We start from the raw sequence: 19,815 nt of genomic DNA, 5'->3' as shown, positions 1-19,815 counted from the left end.
TACCATGATAATAATCAATATGGTTTTTTATTACTGACCTATAAAAATATGTAGACATTTTACATAAAACTGTTAAATAAGAATAACATTATATACAAGTTCAGATAGCAAAGATAATATTATAAATAAACTCCGGCACAATAAAAATAAACTATTGACAACCCTGTCGCATGAGTTGCGTCTTAAAAAGACACGAAAAGGCGAAAGTTTATCGTGGCAGCTCTAAGCGTAAACATCTGAAATCTTTATTGCAAATCGTATTAACGCCTGCTAAATTGCTCGTTAAATAGATGGGAAATTTTGACGACAACAAACATACAATGACTGCACCATATAAGCTAAAGAGATTGAGTGTTAGAGTTAATCGTTTATCGTTAGTGGCAAGAGTTGATCCGGAGATACGCGACCAAGTAATATTTAGACGATGTACTGTACGCTTACAGCGATATAGTCCCGACGAACTAAGATATCTGGGTAAGCGAAATTGAACTAAAGAAATAAAATAATTGCTGTTGCAAAATGTTAAATTTTAGCTTCAACTTGCGAAAACGGCCCAACTAGCGTTGCTGACGAGAATTTTAGTGGCCACAAATTGCGACGTTTGTGTATACGTTTACCACGTATGCCGCTGTATGCGCGCAGTGATATATCATCTCGTGCAAGTTCCGCAATTTGCTCAGAAGCCGAGCCAACGGGTAAATTAGATATATTATATTAAATATATTGCTCTATATGATAAATGTCGTATATTTCTATGGTTTGCATATAGATTTAGAAGATGATGAAACTGTTTACTGAATATGGATGGAGAACTTCTAATTAATGATAACTATTTTTGACAGATAATCATAATTTGAACGTTCTTATTTACTGTCCAGTTTCTTTTTAATAAATGTAATTTGATGTTGACATTCTACGTAAATCTGTAATGGCAAATTCTTTCACGCATTAGGCATTTAAAGCAAGTTTTTATGAGATATTTCCATCGCTTTTATGTCATAGTGTTGCCACCCACAAGATCTATGTAAATTTGAATATTTGTCTTTGCATGCAGCTCTGCGAGTGGAAAAATTTCATATTCATTCGATAATCAGCTGTCAAAAAAAAATTATTGAAAAAACTTTTAGTTTTAGTAAAAACGGACATAATTTGTTCAATTTTTAAGGAATATAATTGAAATTGAAATATGAATTGGTACAACGGTAATATAGCGGAAGCCGTGACACAGTCAAAACTAAAAAATGCAATCTTTGTGGTGTATGTTGAAGGTAAGTAAATGGAACTGGAAGGAATCATTTGATTGATGAACAACCACGTCATATTTTGTATGACTTTCAGGTAAAGATGAGACCACTGAAAAACTTTCCCGTTTTATCGATGAGTTGGCAGTAAGAGAAAAGTTAGAGTCAGACGATTTTGTTGCCGTTAAAATTCAAAGTGAAAGTGAGGCTTACATCCAATTTGCCAGCATCTATCAAATGGTACCGGTACCATCAATATTTTTTATTGGCAAATCAGGTGCTCCGTTGGAAATTGCCACCGGCATTATTGAGAGTGCCGAGGAGTTGGCAACTAAAATTGTGAAAGTCTTAGAATTGGCCGGAAAACCCCCTGCACCACCAGCTTCCAGTTCCCTAAGTGATGAGTTTATAAAACAAGAGCAAAAAGTGGAAGATACGTTAGACAATAAAAAAGAAGATAACGTTGAAAAACAGTCTGTATCTGAAGTGATTTGTGATGGTGAAGTTTGCTACATAAAGAGGAAACCTCTTCCAGAACAAGAGGAACCTGGTATTGATCGGCCTACTACTTCTAGAGTCAACGAAGCGCCTAATGGCGGTCCAGAAAAGCTGGAAGAAACACGCAAGTATCTCGAGCAAAGAAGACGTGAACGTGTTGAAGAAGAAAACCGTTTAGAAAAAGAACGTGAATTGAAGCGTCGCCGGGAAGGTAGAGAAATGCAAAATCTCCGTGATTGGCAACAGGAGCAAGAGCTTAAAGAACTAAAAGAAAATATGAAACGTGAACGTTTAGAAGAGCAGGCCGCCCGAGAACGTATACGCGCCCAAATTGCGGCCGATAAAGCGGAACGAGCACATAAATTTGGACAAGATTCTCAACCGACAACTTCACAAGGTCATCAGCCATCTGTTATTGCACCTCATACTACTCCACCTTCTACGCTAAGCGACGAGTCTCGTTTACAATTCCGTTTGGCTAGTGGTCAGAGTCAAAATCAAACATTCAAAAATACCACCACTTTGGCAGAGGTACGCGATTATGTGAAAAATCAAGTTATACCTGGAACCGGTATACGGGACTTCATTTTGGCTACAACTTACCCTAAGAGAGAATTCACACTTGATCATTTTGGTATGACCTTACTCGAGCTTGAGCTTTTCCCTAGTGCTGTCATATTGGTTATAAGCAAAGAAGCTGCTGGAGCTGGCGCGATTTTAGCCAGATCTGGTGGTTTATTAAATATGCTTTCTACCATTTTGTGGGCTGTCTTAAATCCAATTTTAGCTGCCGTTGGCACTGTGAAAGGTTGGTTTGTTGGCGACACTAGTGGACGAAATATTCAAACGGGTGCGCAGAAAAGGGCTAGTGAGGAACAAGATGTACAAAATGATGTGTAAGTATTTGTACTTTCGCACTTAAGATCCATACACAACTCGATTAGGACGGCGTACGCCCCGGCAGCGTGATATGATTTTATAGAAGAAGCCATGCTGCTAAAGATATACATGCATACATAGATATGCCCAACAAAACTATTCACAAATTTGTTTACCTATAATGGGATGATAAATTTCTTGTTTCCAACATCCAAATATATTCATTAAACGTTTCCTAAGACATAAGTTTTCTTAATACGTGTGAAAGTTTCCATCAAATTTCGAAATTTCAATTAAGATGGAACTTGGCAATTTTTTTTCTTTTTTATTGATAAAGAATTTATAAAAATTAAAATGCTTGAATTGAAAACGTTTTCAACCGGCTCCCTGACGTTCAAACAATTAATCAATTGGAGCTGGCGTCCAGCAAAATCATATTCGGAGCTATTTGTTTATTATCTACTTTAGAATAAAGTAGAACATGCCAATTATCATGTAGTCCGTACAAATATTATCATCTTTACATTGACGCAATTGGTACCATTTCTTCCCTTTTCCTTACAATTGCGCTATAATGTAACACACACCACTCATCTAATATTTGATTCCTACTTTGACGTAAAAAAAAAAAAAAAAATTAATTTTGTTTCACCCAAAGAGCTAAACGTCGCAATCTGGATCGTTTCTTGAGTGGCAACGCTGGACCCTCAACGTCGGGCAATAACAATTCGGATAAGACCGATAATTCCAATGCCGCTACCACCTATCGCCGTTATGTAAGTGGATCCAATATACATCGCTTAACCGATAATCGTAAAGATTCTGACGACGAGAACGCCACTTGGAACGGCAATTCCACGCAACAACAATAAATTGCAATAGTAATGAAGAAACAAAAGAAAAACAAATATGTCGGCTAAAAATTTATGTGAAAATGTTTGCAAATTTCACGTGATCCCTTTTTAATTTTTTTTTTTTCTCTAATATTTTATTAGCATTTTAAATAATTAAATGTATTAAAAAAATAAAAAATATTTTATTTAATTAATATTTTATTGGTTATCAAATAAATAAAAAATCAACAAAATACAAAACAAAAAATTTATGTTCGTTTCAGAGCGAATCTTTTCCTGCCTATAGTCTCAGCTTATTCCCTAATTATGCCTGAAGCATTTCATTAGTTGTCGAATGGATGAATGGAACAAAATTTAAATCGAATTTTCAAATCACGTTAGCAATCATTTGTAACGCACTTGTGCTCTATATATTTCAATAACATCTACTATGGATCAGCATTCTATTTCAATTTTGGGGGTTTTGCTCGCCGTACGATTAGTTCTAAATAGGATCGTAACCTTACATTAATCAAAGAATATATGCGGTTTGCGGGCGCTTTGGATACAATAACAATAACTCTAAAAATAAATTTTCTACTTTCCATTAATAGTGAACTGTGTAGCGATAACTTGTATAGCACGAGGTAATGGAAAATTTTGAATTGCCTCAAATAGCACTTGCAACGATCTACCGACAATAAGTATGTTACGATGGACGTGTTAAAATGTTTTTCATTGAACCGAAGAGTCCGCTAAAATGTCTACCATTCACTGCGATCGTATGGACTTACCGCTTCATAAATTATATTAGGCTGTTCGGAAAGTATTTGTGTAATTCTTTTTCAACATTTATGGCGCACTGTCTTCACACATTTGAGAGCTGATATCGTAATGCTTGTGTGGGAAGAAATTTTGTTCGATTCTTGGTGTCTTGTCGAAATCAGCCCTTTCTATTACTAGCGAAAAGGTGAAAATGATGTTCAAGAAAGAAAAAACTCATTGATTGCATATGGAAAGGATAAATGGACGGCCAATGCCAAAACTTGTTTCCAAACTTTCGTTTCGGTGCGATCGCATCAGGTTTTGGAAGGCCAGTAGAATCTGATAAAAGTAAAATAAAAGCAAACCAACGAATGAGACCTCGTGAGATCACTGAGCTTAGACGCTCAGATTTAGACATCTATTGAATTCTGCTCCTCTTGATGAAATATTTACACATCTTCACTTTGGGCAAAAAAAAAAAGAAGAAATTTCTTTCCGACTCATATAGGTTAACCAAACCCTACAATGGAGATTTTTAAAGATATATAACTAATCATTATTGAAGAATTAAAATTCAGATCTTTCTATGTATTTATTAGGAATTGCTTGGAATTGAGTTTCTTTTTAATGAAAACTCATTTCCAGAAACTTCCCTTAACACCCAACAATACGCGAAAAGTTGATATTACCGATTTTTGAAGAATGCGCAAACAATTGAAGTGCTGGATTTCAATGCCCGAAGCCATAGAATTTTATCTCAATTCTGTGGATTTCGAAAAGTGAAATTCAGTTCTAATTCTTCTAATGTTGCAAGCAAACAGCAATTTTGTTCCCGCATATTGTAAGCGAGGAAAAGCCAAAATATGGAATTTACCCCAGAGTTTCTTTCGGCTATGACATAAACTGAAAACAGCTGAAGTCTGGTAAATAGTTTTCAAAACGATAATTAAATCCATATGTATTGTAATGCAACATATACTTTGAATCTGATAAGTAAAAAAACCCCTTGAACGTCTTGACCAACTTTTTAAGCCTCCTCAATTCTGCTTGATTACGAGCACTCCATTTGATGGAGTGGACTTGGCGTCACTTGAAAGAAGAAAGAAACTCTAGTTAAAAGTTTAAAAAGACGTGATATGTAGACTATAATTTACTTTACTGTCAACCGCAATTACACGGTTTATGTGTATAATTGAGACACAGGGATCACATTTCTTCTTTCGTTCATATGGTTTTCAAATTTTCTTAGAATTGAGATAGTTGATCTAGATCTATAAAATCGTTCAGTTACAAGCGCTCAATTTCTTGATCGAATGGTTAAAATTTTCTAGGTCATACATGGGGACGCTTATATTGCAAAACTACGCCTGCCTAAGTCTATAGCTGGACGTTCATTCGGTTTGATACGGATGCAATGCGCTGCTGCTGACTTTGAGGTCCTTCGATGACTGCTTAAATCCCTTTAAGGGCTAAATCATTGTAGCAAAGTTTTTTTGGCAATTCTTTTTGGATGGAAGGAAAAATCGGAGAAATTGCACCAATTTGCAAAACTTAATCTCCTGATATCCCTTACTAATCCTAATCTCAATCTCAAGTTCTATATAAAATAGAAATATTCTTCCCCATCTTGGTATGATCTTCAAAACGACGTGTAGTTTTTCCGGCAGCCAAATCCCACAAACGCAATGTCTTATCCCATAAGCCAGATAAAGCATAATGGCTATCCGAAGACAACACAATATCACTAACAAAGTGTGAATGTCCATATAAACCCATTGACATAGTGAAGCCATAGTTAGACTTGGCCATATAGACTTTACTGTTACTCCACATAGTTAGTATCCAAACGACGTAACCGACATTGCAAGTAACCCTCGCTATACCACATGTCATTATACTTGGAAATACCAAACGTAATTTTACACCACGACTTTATGAGACTGTTTTCCGCGCCACCCTAGAGGTACCGTTATAGGCGCGTTGCCAATTGTTTTAAATGGATGACTCTCCAGTAGGCCTACACCATTATAAACGTAACGTAACTTATATTAGTATCTATATATAATAATGTTGAAAATGTAAAATGTATATACATACAGATATTAAGCTTACCTTCAAGTATAAGAAAAATAGTTTTGAAAAGTATTAAAAAATAGCAATACCGCAACTCTTCTCTGGGGATATCTTTAGCTCAAGGTGCTCTGCGGCACGCAGCATAACTGGTCCAAATTTGAATTTAAAAAAAAAAAAAATCATTTAATCTGTATTCTTATAACTAGTGAAGCAAGTAGGTATTTCTTTTTACATTGTTTTTCGTGTAATTGGCCAACGTTTGAGTGAAAAGGTGTAAGTTTCGACTAAAAAAAAAAACGCTTTTTATTAACAAAATATTATTAAATTAACGAAAAAATACTATGTGTTTCACTAGAGAATGTTGTTTTAGAGATATGATGGAAAATTCGAATAAAAGAAATGAACATTGTCTGAGTTATGCTGCTTGGCTTGCTTTCAAAAAGTATGTTTGAAGGTAAACGCGTTTAAAGTTCGACATATGTTATACACATGTGTCTTCGTCACAATAAATTTTTGCTGTAAATTCTTTTATTAGTCTACGATTTCAGGACCATAAAATCGCCCATCCAATTTCCTATTATATCTCTTTTCTCCAAGATTTTATGCTGCAATCTGCCTGTTTTGTAATATCTGTCAAGACTTGCTTAGGGTTCTTGATTCGATTAGTGTCGGCTTCAAGGCAAAAACTGTATGAAGGAGTAGCAATATTCAACTCGAAACTTTTAATGGTTTTTAGAATACTGATTAAAATTGCACACAGCAATTGTGTGTCAGTCGAGGTATGTCCAAGACATTTTGCTTATGGAAAATGCCAAAAGATTTTCTTTCCACGTATTCGAGCTTTAAAGCATCAATTAAACAAGACACAATATTTGTCATAAGCGTCGTGAGGCCGTACCTTTAAGTGTTTTGCTCCCTATCTCTTTTACATATTGAACGATATTGGTTATATTGGACGGTTAGGTAAGTGTAATTTAATAGCATAAACAATTTACCGAAAATATTTTAATTATTGCCGATCAGTTAGCTGGGCTTGTTGCTTAACATTGCATATCTTTTTCTTGATATTATTTCTATTTTCCATTTCAAGACTTTACTGATAGATGCTAAATGCAAAGAAAAATATATATATTTTGCATAATTCATATAAATCGATTAATTGCTTTTCACTATGTGGCTTATAAAGTCGATAACAACCGTTGAATTAAACATATAGCACAACTGCAGCAATCTTAGTTTAATTATAGAAAAGAAAATTGAAAGTAGCGTTTTGGTAGACTTACATTAAGTTTAACAAATCTAATATAATGGGAGAGGTAGAAGGCGCAGACGGCTGTATTGGTGATAGTGTGCGACTGTTGTCGAATCGATTCAAATTATTATAATGTAACGAACATTGGAGTATGGTGTATTTGTATACTGAAACATGCGTCGCTTTTTATATTAGCTTCCATATGTAATGCATATTGGACTTATAGCAAAATAATAGTATGGTATTTCATTAGATTTGGCAACGAGCTGGCAACTCTTAAAATAGAACGGTTAAATATGTATGGTCATCTCTCTCTTAGTGATGCTTACTATCATGTAGGAAAATAAAAACAAACAATAAATGAGTTTTCAGTACGAAAAGATTAACTGAAAGCAAGAGTATACTAACTTGTGTACCAGCATTTATGCTTGTGTGTGTGTGCGTTTATGTGGAAAATTCATGCTTCAAGACATACTTCACTCAATTCAGTTAGTATTACTTGGCACCACTAGGGGATTGTTGGCATTGTTATTGTAAAATTTCGTTTTACGCTGAGAAGAGTCTGAAAAAGAGCGAAAGAAGTAGAGAGAGAATCACTTTTTAACAATTGCTTTCATGAATATAAATCTAAACATTTTCTAGATTTTTTCAGTCAGTCGCTTTTTTCTCTTTGAAAAAGTTAGCTCGAAGGCGTGTGGTTTATTCCGTCGTTCGGTTTTTATTTAAATGCACAGCAACAATCTTTAAAAAAAAGTAATGCAGTGTACAAACGAAGAGAGGAAACAAAAAAAAAAAAGAATATATATTTATATATACACATATATATAGATATATATATATGTATATATGTATGCATAAATAAAGAAATGTATTAATTATAAATGAAAACTCCCTTAAATAAAAACAACATCCCTCTCAAAGCATAAATAAAAAAATTTTTTGTCGAAGTAAACACGCTTAACTTGTCCATAAACGCCATGGAGAAAAAAGAATGCATAGAAAAAAAAAAACTAATTGAATAACAATAACAACAACAACAACAACAAAGTAGTTTTTTACTATATAATCGCTGGTACGCGCTAATGTTTTTTAAAAGAATAAAACGAAAAATATATGGAGAAGTAAAAGTAAAGTTAGAAAAGAAATTTTTTTTGAAGTGTTTCCATATTATTTTATTTTCATATATATTTTGTATTAAAGGTGTCTACGCTCTTTTCTTCTACATTTATGTAAAGTCTAAAGTAAAATAAGTTTCAATAGAAAAAATAACTTTACGTTCTCCTCTCTTGTAATCGTGCCGTTTGATATATGCATGCGTTTGTGTGCGTAAATGTTAAATATTCTCTGAACTCGCTCATTAAATACTTTGTGTTTCGAGTCAAGCAAATAAAACCACCTAAACCTCCTACTTAACTTTACTCAAACGAAAAAAAAAAAGAAACAAATAAATTCAGTAATATTTCCGGTAAATAGTTTTTTCCCATAAGCTTCTCAGTATTAAAAAGTTGAGATTCTCTAAGTAAAGTAAATGTTCTAACTTTCATCGTTAAGTAAATAAAACAAAGAATGCAATGCAAATTTGTTATAAAATAAACTAACTAACTAACAACAACATCAAGTTCATATATATTTGAGAGAAAAACGACAAAAAAAAAAAAATAAGAGCTAAAAGTGGACATTTAGTTAAACAAGCAAGTTATACTTATTACTATTACTACATCATTCTCTCGCATCGCACTCATCTCGTACTAGATAACTAAGTGACTCGTTCTCTCTGTTTCTCTCTCCCTCTCTATCGCTCTATTCGCGTATGCAAACTCATCGCGTTTACGCTATCCACTTGCTTAGTGAAGAGTGAAGAGTGCGTGTGTGCACTGTTTAATATTTTACTCAGCTGCTTGTAAAATATCCGACATTGTTGTTGTTGCATTTTATGTTATCGGGTAGTGTGCGCCGTAGTAGTATTTTTCCCAACCGGCATTATAAAATTGTTTGTCAAAAAAGAAAAAACTATATATATTTATATATATATATATATACATGTATTTGATATATATACAATGTATATATTTATATATATGTGTATATATGTATACGTGAGAAAATGAATAAATAACCATTAAATGAAATGCAATCAATATTTAAAAAAAAAAGAACACACGTAATTTTCTCTTAAACAAGTTTGTTTACCTTGATTAGAGTTGTTGTTGGTTTTTCGTTTTTCTTTCTCTTTTTTTTTTTTTTTTTTTTGTTCTCCTGTAAATATTTAAACATTATAGTCAGCAAAAACAATTAAAAATCAAAGGTAAGTTATCAGAATTTTTAAGATAAATGTAGAATATATGGCGTTTTTTTTTTTTGTTCTTGTGATAGAAATTTCGTTATTTTTTCAAACTCTCTGCATTATTATTATTGAACATCAATAAAATACCGCTACTTCTTCCTCTTTGTTGCTCTCAATTGTATATACTAAACTTTTAAACCATTATTTACTCCGCGCTTTAGTTACTGCACTCACTCACTACTTTGTAACCCCTAGATATTGTTGTTGTATTATTACTGGCATGTGTTTTACGTTCGATTACACAGCGGCGCATGTTTTATTATTGTTTGGACTCATGCTCTTTCTCCGCCTTTCTCTCTTCTACCGTCTATAACTTAAATATAATGTATTTCTGCTCTTTATTAATTATGATAAAAAAAAAATAAAAAAAAGTAAAAAAAAAATTACAGTCTACCGTATTACATTTGTTTTCTTTCTTTTCTTTCAATACTCAATAATAAATTAACATTTACAATTGTATCTTTTATGCTTGAACGCTTATTAATTTATTTTTTCATACATATTTTAATTTTTTTTTTTTTAGTGCATTTTTCCAACCAGTTAATGATTTCCTACGTTTTGAGCTTGTTGATGTATACGTAACTAAACGCATTTAAAAGTCTGTATAATTTCTAAAATTTATATCGTCTGGTTTGTTGATATGGTGTATAATGTAATGATATCATCTTATGTAAATTATGATAATATTATTTATCACTTGTGGGTGTTGTAAATAAGTAATTAAGCAATTTTCTTAATATATGGCCAGGCCAGCATATGAATAATTCATTAAAATACTTCAAAATCGTTAAAGGACATAAGCATAAGAAATTGACGATATGAGAAATTATCTGAATTACATATAAATGCGATCGAAATAAGCAAACATTTATGACAATAAACATACACATGCATATTCTTTGGTGTTTATGCATACTTATGTTTTTTATGCGTAAATTTAAATTTGTTTTTATATCATTGAAGTAGTAAAATGGCATTTATCAATTTCTATGTTATATGTGTCCGGCTATAAGGTTGCAAGATGAAATTTAAATTTTGTTTTAACTATGCGTTACAATAAGTGTTTTATCCCATTCGATTTTAGTACTAGTAGAGAGCTAGCTGGATATGTGCTATTGAGGTTACTGTGTTCTTAAAGTGAGTACTTCAAGCTGCTCGAAGAATCGCTTACGAGCTACTTTGTTTTAAGAACAGAATTTCCGATACAAAAAATTCGAGTTGTTCTATAATTGCCGGAGTGTCCCTTTATAATAATTCTTATATCAAATTTCCCATTACTTGAATAAATCGTCTTTTGCTTTGGGTAAAAGTGAGAAGATTGGAAATCATCGACCGGGCAGATAAGCCGAGAGATCTAGAGAGAGATTGTATTAATATGTAATAAAATCGTTCTAACAATTAATGGCTACAGGAAGAAAAAAGTTACTCCCCGTTTAGGCCTACTTATATGTCGTATGTATTGAAAAGAAGATTATTGACATCATGGGCCGATTTAATTTAATATTTTTATGTGATTTTGTAGTTGAGCACATATTTTAGAGACGAGATTTTTCAAATTCAAAATTCGCTTACTACTGCTACGAAGAACGAATATCTCAGTGAATTGTTATTGTAATTCAAAAGTAATACGATCGGGAAATAAGCATTCATTTGTCTGATGTGTATGACAAATAGGGAAAAACTATATATATGAAAATGGTTTTTTTTTCTTTTTTTTTTTTGGTTACACTAAAAAGTACAAGGATATCCGCTGTTATGACGACAAAGTTCTTCAAAAGCATTTTTCGTCTTTTACTTTAAGAATACAAATATTGAAGTTAGCGTTCACCGGAAACTTCCGTTACCGTGCTACACGAAAAGGGGATATACCCTGAGTGATTGGTCATATTAAAAAGAAGAAGAAGAACAAGAAGAAGAAAAAAGTGCCACTCACTATATAATACGGTACAAAATCACATTATTCTGCATTGTATCTTAATTTAAAAAAGAAAATAAAAAAATTTCATATAAATTAAAATTTCACATAATTTCGATGCAACACTTGCTTGTACAGAGAATACTGGATATAAAATTTAAATATTCAATATCGTTCAAAAACGATATGTACGGATCTTAATATCTCCCATACCTTATCCACTTACATGATTTTAATGCAATTTTTAATTAATTAATCGTTTGTATTAGTAGCAAATTATTGTTATTATAATATAGTAAATACGTTATTGTTTAAAATTAATTTGGATTTTTATTTATTTTTATTTACAGCTTTTTCTTCAGATTTTCATCTAAGTCCAAAAGTAACAAAAAAAAAATTATATATATATATATACACATGTGTATATATATATAAATGTAATGTTTTTTAAAGTGTTGAAAAGTCTAAATTATAAAAATAATTAAATAAAAAGAAAAGAAAAAAGTTTCTCAGAAAACATAAAGTGCAACATATGTGTATGTTTGAAGTCTACTCTTTCACCCAGGAATAATATCATTAAAACACCCTACACATAATAAACTTGCATATATTTATGGCAATTGCTTTCTTACTCTGAACCCTAAATAAGGACAAGAAAAAAAAAAAAAGTTCCTTTTCTTTAGTGAGAAAAAAAGTTTAGCAGTGAAACGTTTGCAATCGTCTAAAACAAAACTGTGTGGCAGTAAGGTGGTGGTGTTGTTGTTTCTCTGCGGTTGTAATAACTGTCTTTAGGCACACGCACACGTGCATCAACACCATTACAAAGTCAAGTGTGAAGTGAAATTAGTTCAATCGAAATAAATTTGCTTTTGCTGCCGGTTGTTGTAATTCAATGAGCGTTTCGATGTCACTCGTACAAGGTGGAGCTGCTGGCGGTGCACCACAAGGTGCTATACTTGCTGCTGCCGCCCCCTATTATCAACCGCCAGCAGTGCCGCAGGATGTACAACCGGATCGCCCCATCGGCTACGGTGCCTTCGGTGTTGTCTGGTAAGTAAATTATTAATTTTTTTTTTTTTAAAAATATTCATAAAATATTATAAATTATTCGTTACGTGAAAGAAAGAGATAGAGGGTTTATTGAACTTTGTCGCGATTATTATTATATCTTTCGCTCGTTATCAAAGAAAAAATATTATTATTATATACGTACGTATTATGCATATGCATATGACATGTATGTATACGAATAGTGAAAACACTCGCTCATCCATATCGAATGTATATTTGAATGTTTATTTTATTTTTATGTTTAACACCTTCCGTCATAAAATGCGATTTATGCCGGCAAACGTAATTCAAAATAATTGATGAAATTCTTAAAAATCAGTAAAGAATAAAGATATGAAATCAACTAACTAACTGGCTAATTGCTTGAATGGCTGACGAGTGGCTTGGCTGGCTGGCTGGCTGGCTGGCTGACTGATTGACTGACTGACTGACTGACTGACTGACTTGACTGACTGATTGATGCAATGACGCATTAATGATGATTATCATGATATTTGATTATATGTGGAAAAATGAAAGAAGACGAAAAAAGAGAAAGAATAAAAAAAAAAAAAAAAAAAAAAAAAAAATCAAATTTCCATTCACGTGTAAAACGGTGTTTCCGGATGCAATCAAACGAAAAAAAAACGTTTTATTTTTCTGTTTTTGCTTTTGCTTGACCTCCTCTCTGTCCCTTTACCTTTAGCAAAATGAGCAAACACAATAGCAAAGAAAAAAGGAAAAACGATAAAACTCTACCAAAAAATTAACAACAATAACAACAACAGTAACATTATTAACAACAAAAAACCAACGGCAGCTATACCGTTCAATAAACTGCACGCATGCATACTACACACACGTAAACTCTTGTGAGATGTTGTTGAGTTTAACAAAAGAGTTTTGTGTAGAAGAGTCGCTGCATATCCGCGGGTTTGTCTGCATATATATATATATATATGCATATATATATATATATATGTTTATATTGCAAATATATCTACACGCGAAGAACGCTAGTGTTAAAGACCCTAACAAACAAGAAGCCAAAAGGCAATCAGCTCAGCTAACAAGCAGCCAAGGCGACCAACTGAGCCGGCGAGCCAGAAAGCCAGGCAGCCAGCCAGCCAGTCAGCCAGCCAGCCAGCCAAGCAGTCAAGCAGCCAAACGATTCAACCAACTGAGCAGCCAGTCAGGCAAATATACATTATAATTGCAGCCAAGCCGTAATATCTCTATATGTATATATGCGGTAACTTAAACACACACACACACACACACACACATACAACCCCTTAGTCAGGCGAATAAGATACCTAAACGAAAAAAAGGAAAAAACAAAAATTGATTTGGAAAATATGTTTAACGTAGTGTAAGTGAAGGAAAAGTCGAAAAATACCTAGAGGCCAAGAAACCAGGCAACTAGAGGTAAGCTCAATATAAGCTTAGACATCAAACAAAACAAAATATGAACAAAAATTAAATTTTATCAAACTTCTCTAATGCGAGAAATGTATGAAATTTAATTTCATAGAACCATAAAACACACCAGCACACCAGCACACCAGCAATACCAGCAAGCTAAGCTTAAGGAAGCAAAACAAAATTTTTCAATAGCCTGCCTGCATGCACTTCAAGATAACTATGGAAATTTGTTGTAAGAATGAATTATAAAAGCTTACCTCAAGTATTATGACGACATTATTGATGTTATAAATAGCACTAGAATCAAGTATTGCGTGGCTGCAGCTCTTGCCTATTAAGCAAGTAAGTTATTTAAAATAAAAAAATTACATAAAACTTCAAAAATGCTCGACGCAGTAGAAGCTTTGCTTTCAATTGAGAAAAGTAATCATTTCATTCGCTATCATAGCAGTTTTGAGGTCAAGAAGCATTCTCCTTATCCTGTGAATACCATAGTCGAGCCATATCTGCAAATAATTAATCATAGTTGAAGTTATGTCCAAACCTTTTTTTTGCCTGCGAAATGCATTTGGATCTTCAGTTAATGTCCAACACTCACTCTCCATATGCACGACACCGCACTGCAATACAAAAATCGCGCAGTTCGTCCAATAGTTCGAATATTGGATTCCTTGCCAGTAACTATATAAATGATAAAATATCTCCCGGCCAAGCATTTAAAGGAGAAAAGCTAATCATATTATACCCTACACCATCACAGACGATAATCGTTTATTAAATTTGTGTAGATGTATGCAACATTCTAGTGATCTGCAGAGTTATTTACCAAATCGATTGGGGGGTCATATGTTCCTCTGTTTGGTTACGAGATAGGCTAACGAGATATCTGTTTTTGGTGAAACTTAATGCATTTTCAATTTTTGACCCAATGACGAGGTCGTTTGAAAATAAATATGATCGAACCATTAAAAAATTGTATTCTGTATTACTGTTGCTCTAAAATAGATTTAAAACAAAGAGAGAAACAACATTTTCATTCTCTATAAAATTGGGAGGGTGGGCGCAATCGTTTCTTTTTATTTTCTTTTCTTATTTTTGCATAAAAGTAGAGATTTTAAGGAACGAGCGAAAAATCGCGGAAGGATGTCGGCTTTATAAAGCGATGCAAAAAATACTTCTCTGTAGCCGATATTCGTACCATTTACAGCGCATATTAGAGTATAATTGGCGCGTGTGTGTGTGTGGGCGCGATTCTCGACCGCATACAGCAAAAGGCTCTGGTGCTCATGCCCGACTAAAGTGTGTTTAGAGCTCTCGATACCCTTGAACATCGGCATTACGTGTACTGCGTTGCGCTACATTCGGGGCATGCATTCTACAGAGGAGAAAATGATTGGTATGCCCGTTTTACCGTACTTGCCGCCTTTGGAGCAATCTATCAGCCGTCGTCTTTCCCGCCGCACCTGATATCTCCATTTTCAAGTCGAACATTTATAAACACTACTTCCTTACTTCACCCCAATTTTCCTATAATCACCGCGCCCGCACGCATAGGTACCATCCCATAGGTGGGTGGTCATATGTAAAAAAAAAAAAAAAAAAGACGAAAAGTAAAAGTCTTCTTCGTATTTATTGCATAGGCGTGCCAGCGTTGATCAAATTCTTTTGCAAATTTTTAGGCGATATCTTCATTTTTGTAATTGTTAGCCACATAGACTATACATCTGAATAGATGGTCAGATTAGCCAGTTCCCAAGACCGACATGCTTAGGTGCATTCTGAATTTGGCATATTCAGCTTATGGGGCTTTTGAAGCTTGCTTCTGGGCGTTATAAAAGATTTGACAAAAAAAAATGCCACGGAAGTGAAATACATTACAGGTGTGCTATAGCATCGCATAGCATACAAAATAGCATAAGAAACTTTTAAACGATTTATCTTTTGTACATTATGAGTAATCAGGTGTTCAGAAAACCAAAGGTGTTCTTTGTTTACATAGTGCTGTGGGCGCCGAATTTGATTCGCTGGCTTTGTTTTTTGCGGCCAAAAAAGAATACTTACAACAGACATATAGCATAAACGGAGAAGATAGACGGACATGCTTAAATCGATTCAAAATGATATGGGGTCTCTGAAGTTTCCTTCGCGGTGTTGCAAACGTTTTGACAAAATGAATATACCCCTTCGGTGATATGCATAAAAAGTCCTTTGTTTGCCTTTGTGCGTATTTTTGATGAACTAAATGTTCATTTCATACTAAACATAAGGTATATCTCGTTAATTGTGATTGTGTCACATTTACACACAGATTTATAAAAATTCTACTTACATTGGACCTCATTGACATTGACGGCCTTAGGGAATATTAGTAGAAATTTGAATAATAAGATCTGTTACAGATTGGAAAATAGGGTTTATTTACCGCGTTTTTTTGAACGTGATTAAGGGATTATTTGATCAACTACGAAAAAAGGATAATTGAATCGAGTTGAGTGCTACGCTCAGGATCAGGAATATTAGAAGGCACGGCAAAAAGCGCTTCCAGACGAAGGCACAATTTCACTTTATTTCCGCTCGTCGACGGTAATAAATTTTAATTTTCATGTATGTGTGTGTATTTTAGGGTATGTAAAATTTCTAAAATTATGTCACGTCGTGCTTAACAATTTGTGTTGTGTTGTGTGTGTGTGTTTTTTTTTTTTTTTTTAAGTACAGCAACAGTCAGTAGTATTGAGATTTATTCCGCAATTTCGTTTATTTACATTACATTTAGTTCATTAACATTTTCATTAAGTTGCTGCCAAACGGAATGAAAAGATTTTCTTCTTACTTTACAAGCACGTCGGGAGGCCTTGCTCCTCTAGTGCATGATGTATTAAAAAAGAAGAAAAATTTGTAAAAAGTCAAATAGTTCGGTATAAAAGCATGTATGTAGTCAGTCACAGCAATTTTATGGTGGTTGTGTTCTAAAAAGGTTTCTTTCTTTTTTTTTTTCCTGCAAAATTAGAAACTGTTTGGGAAAAAACCAAAAAATTGCTAGGCTTTTGATAATACATTTGAAACTGAATGGAAACGCACTAAAGTTATCGTTAGAATATAGTGACCGAAAAAAGCATTCAACCGCATATAAGCTGCACAAAAGCCTACCAATTTATATATATATCTATATATATATATATATATATATCATATATAGATATGTATATTTGTATATTATATGTATGTATGTATGTATGCAGCCAATAAGTAGCGAACGCACATTTCTCACTTAGTGTTCAGTTAGCAATTGTCTGAGATCTATGCGTTTAGTGTTTATATGTATGCTTGCATGCGTGTGTGTGTGTGTGTGTGTGCGCGCATTTGTACTTGTGTGCTTATAAAAATCTAAACATTTAACAAACTGTTAAAAAAACGAAGAAAAAAACTCTTTCTTTTATACCCAGCACCAAAGAATGGAAATATGTTCAATTCGTTGAAACGTTTGCAACACTTGCAAGAAGACTTCAGAGATCTCATTAAATGTTATCAACATCGTTACATATATAAGCATTTACGTTTGTCCCATTGCCTCGCTGCTGTCTGTCTGTCGGCGGTGTGTGTTATGTCTGTGATAAGCATTACGCCTTGTCGCAAGAATGAACTTAGCGATTTCAAATTTATCCGAAGGCATGGCAAGTTCTTGCGTGCAAGATGATTATTGAAAATGGCCCATAACACGGGACAACGTAACCTGGGTTCAATTTCGTTTTCGAAAACAATAAACAAAGTGTTTCTGCTCATCACTTATAAACGACAGCAGAACCAACGATCAAAGTTTACCTGCCATCATAATATTGTAGAAGGATAAATAAAATTGACCACGCCCACTGATTAATAAGGAATATAGAAATTTAATTCTTCGCTAGACGAGAAAAACCTTTAGGGGGACCCTACGAATTACATATATATATATATATACTCTTGACCCGTATCGAATATTAACCGCATTTAGGCATTTCTGCTCCCCGTCCGTCCGCCTCTGTGGGCTTATGTCGGAAGTATTCTCCGGATCTTAAGATGTTGACTTGAAATTTGTCAATTCGCCAGAAACATTGCGAATTCTTGCACGCAGGTCTCTATCGGAAATCGACGAAAGCAGTCGAAGAACACAACAACACAACAGAACACAGTACAACATCAACTAAGGCTTCGTCTTTGCTTTCCTAATTGTTCGCATGCCAAAATAGATATAGCGATTAACATATATGGATCTAATCTCTCTAAAAATCTCCCGCCCGCAGGGTATTAAAATTTCCTTTTTTTTCCTATTGGTGGGTATAAAAGATACGGCCACAGCCGAATGTAGTTTTCTTACTTGTTTTTGTGTTGTATATCCTTTCGCTTTGCTAGTTACTTTACAAGTGAACAGACTGTGATCACATTCCAGGCAAAAAGAAGAAGACGAACAAAATTTGGATTTTTTTTTTTTTGTTTTTTTCTGCTAAAAAAAGAAACTCGCACCAAAGAAAACATTTCGACTCAGGACTTTATTAAATTGTTTTTTTATTTTTTTTTTTCCTTTTTTTGTTTCTTTGTACGTAAATATGTCTCTTATCACTTGTGTGAAATTTTCTGATTTTTCTAAGGCTTGAAAAAACTACCTGTAACTGGTTTTTGACTGTCTTTAATCTGGTTTTTGTGCAGAGCGTCTTAGATTTGTCGGTCGTTCTGTAACGCGTTTCAAACGCGCTATACCGATACTTGAAACGCATATCTTCGCAAATTGTAAATGCTAGTACACTTCATAGATTATAAGATTAATCATCGCATCATACCGATCACTTATTTGATTTAGTACACCCTACATCCCCTCTTATTCAGGGAACTTTAAGTTTGGACAAGTGTATGCATAACACCCGGAAGCCTAGATATATGAGACTCACTTTGCGTATTATACCGTATCGAGGATATGATTTTGAATCGTTTTAAGCTTGGATGTCCGTCTGTCTACTCGTTTTGCGCACGTACCGATGTCTTGCTATAAGAACGAGCGATATTGAAATGAAGATTGGATCGAATCATTCATTTGTAATCGCTACTCATATTATTATTATATATGACGGATTATTTTGAAAAAAAAAGTCGTTATACGGCAAAATTGCACTGAATTACGATATTTTCATATGTTCGATGTTTGAGTTGATATTGAGCCCACACTCCCCGTAAAGTATTTATAAATAGTTCATTTCAAAAATTAATGTACAATCTACAATCGGAGATAAACATCAAGTGCACCGAATTTGATTTGTGTAGGTCTATGTTTTTGAATCATACGAGTTTTGTGAAGAAGTAAAGCTAGTCATCTAATAACCAGTCATCTTATCTCTAAAGGAAAATTAAATGTACCCGAGAAGGATATTAACAACTTTAAGGACGGCATGTACCAACGGTGGCTCACAAGCGAATGCTTATGCGAAATAGGGAAAACTGCGCCGTCCTTAACGTGTTAAATACGTTATAATTTTGACCATATCGGTTCATATAGTTTGGAATGCATAAGA

At 33.7% G+C, this 19,815-nt stretch overlaps 4 protein-coding genes and 1 long non-coding RNA gene across 7 annotated transcripts in view; 4 read left to right on the top strand and 1 right to left on the bottom strand.

Moving 5' to 3' along the window:
* Positions 1-201: 201 nt before the first annotated feature.
* Positions 202-861, top strand: LOC119632157. The gene is made up of 3 exons (XM_038024936.1): positions 202-474; positions 534-695; positions 770-861. Exons 1-3 carry the CDS (start codon positions 291-293, stop codon positions 796-798), a joined length of 375 nt encoding a protein of 124 aa, XP_037880864.1. The 5' UTR covers positions 202-290; the 3' UTR covers positions 799-861.
* Positions 824-3,553, top strand: LOC119632156 (UBX domain-containing protein 4). 2 transcript variants are annotated; one of them, XM_038024935.1, is made up of 4 exons: positions 824-894; positions 1,166-1,268; positions 1,339-2,635; positions 3,277-3,553. In XM_038024935.1, the coding sequence occupies exons 2-4, from the start codon at positions 1,187-1,189 to the stop codon at positions 3,488-3,490; spliced, it is 1,593 nt and encodes a 530-aa protein (XP_037880863.1). In that variant the 5' UTR covers positions 824-894; positions 1,166-1,186; the 3' UTR covers positions 3,491-3,553. The 2 variants fall into 2 exon arrangements, with proteins under 2 accessions (XP_037880863.1, XP_037880862.1); XM_038024934.1 differs by having other exon boundaries at positions 839-1,268.
* Positions 3,554-5,806: 2,253 nt separating this feature from the next.
* LOC119644969 (guanine nucleotide-binding protein subunit beta-like protein) lies at positions 5,807-6,109 on the bottom strand. Its single transcript, XM_038044712.1, has one exon. It carries the CDS (start codon positions 6,107-6,109, stop codon positions 5,807-5,809), a length of 303 nt encoding a protein of 100 aa, XP_037900640.1.
* Positions 6,110-8,430: 2,321 nt separating this feature from the next.
* LOC119645169 lies at positions 8,431-8,981 on the top strand. Its single transcript, XR_005248637.1, has 2 exons — positions 8,431-8,668; positions 8,742-8,981. It is a non-coding gene; the product is annotated as an uncharacterized LOC119645169 (long non-coding RNA).
* Positions 8,982-12,268: 3,287 nt separating this feature from the next.
* LOC119645168 (serine/threonine-protein kinase NLK) overlaps positions 12,269-19,815 on the top strand; it is a 199,496-nt gene continuing 191,949 nt past the window's right edge. For both annotated transcript variants that reach the window (XM_038045145.1, XM_038045146.1), the window contains exon 1: positions 12,269-12,850. In XM_038045145.1, the coding sequence (XP_037901073.1) occupies positions 12,693-12,850 (158 nt within the window). In that variant the 5' untranslated portion in view covers positions 12,269-12,692. The remainder of the gene's footprint in view (positions 12,851-19,815) is intronic.

This window comes from Glossina fuscipes, unplaced genomic scaffold, assembly GCF_014805625.2.
Source record: "Glossina fuscipes isolate IAEA_lab_2018 unplaced genomic scaffold, Yale_Gfus_2 1, whole genome shotgun sequence".
Classification (NCBI taxonomy): Eukaryota; Metazoa; Arthropoda; class Insecta; order Diptera; family Glossinidae; genus Glossina; species Glossina fuscipes.
Note: the sequence above shows the minus strand (reverse complement) of the source record. Positions and strands in the feature narration are given on the sequence as shown.

Bases quoted from the DNA above. Each gene is read 5' to 3' on its own strand.
- LOC119632156 (XM_038024935.1), top strand. From the start codon at position 1,187: ATGAATTGGTACAACGGTAATATAGCGGAAGCCGTGACACAGTCAAAA. The intron at 1,269-1,338 runs GTAAGTAAATGG...TATGACTTTCAG, and splicing joins CTTTGTGGTGTATGTTGAAG to GTAAAGATGAGACCACTGAA. The intron at 2,636-3,276 runs GTAAGTATTTGT...TTTCACCCAAAG, and splicing joins CAAGATGTACAAAATGATGT to AGCTAAACGTCGCAATCTGG.
- LOC119632157 (XM_038024936.1), top strand. From the start codon at position 291: ATGGGAAATTTTGACGACAACAAACATACAATGACTGCACCATATAAG. The intron at 475-533 runs GTAAGCGAAATT...GTTAAATTTTAG, and splicing joins CGACGAACTAAGATATCTGG to CTTCAACTTGCGAAAACGGC. The intron at 696-769 runs GTAAATTAGATA...GTTTGCATATAG, and splicing joins CTCAGAAGCCGAGCCAACGG to ATTTAGAAGATGATGAAACT.
- LOC119644969 (XM_038044712.1), bottom strand. From the start codon at position 6,109: ATGACATGTGGTATAGCGAGGGTTACTTGCAATGTCGGTTACGTCGTT.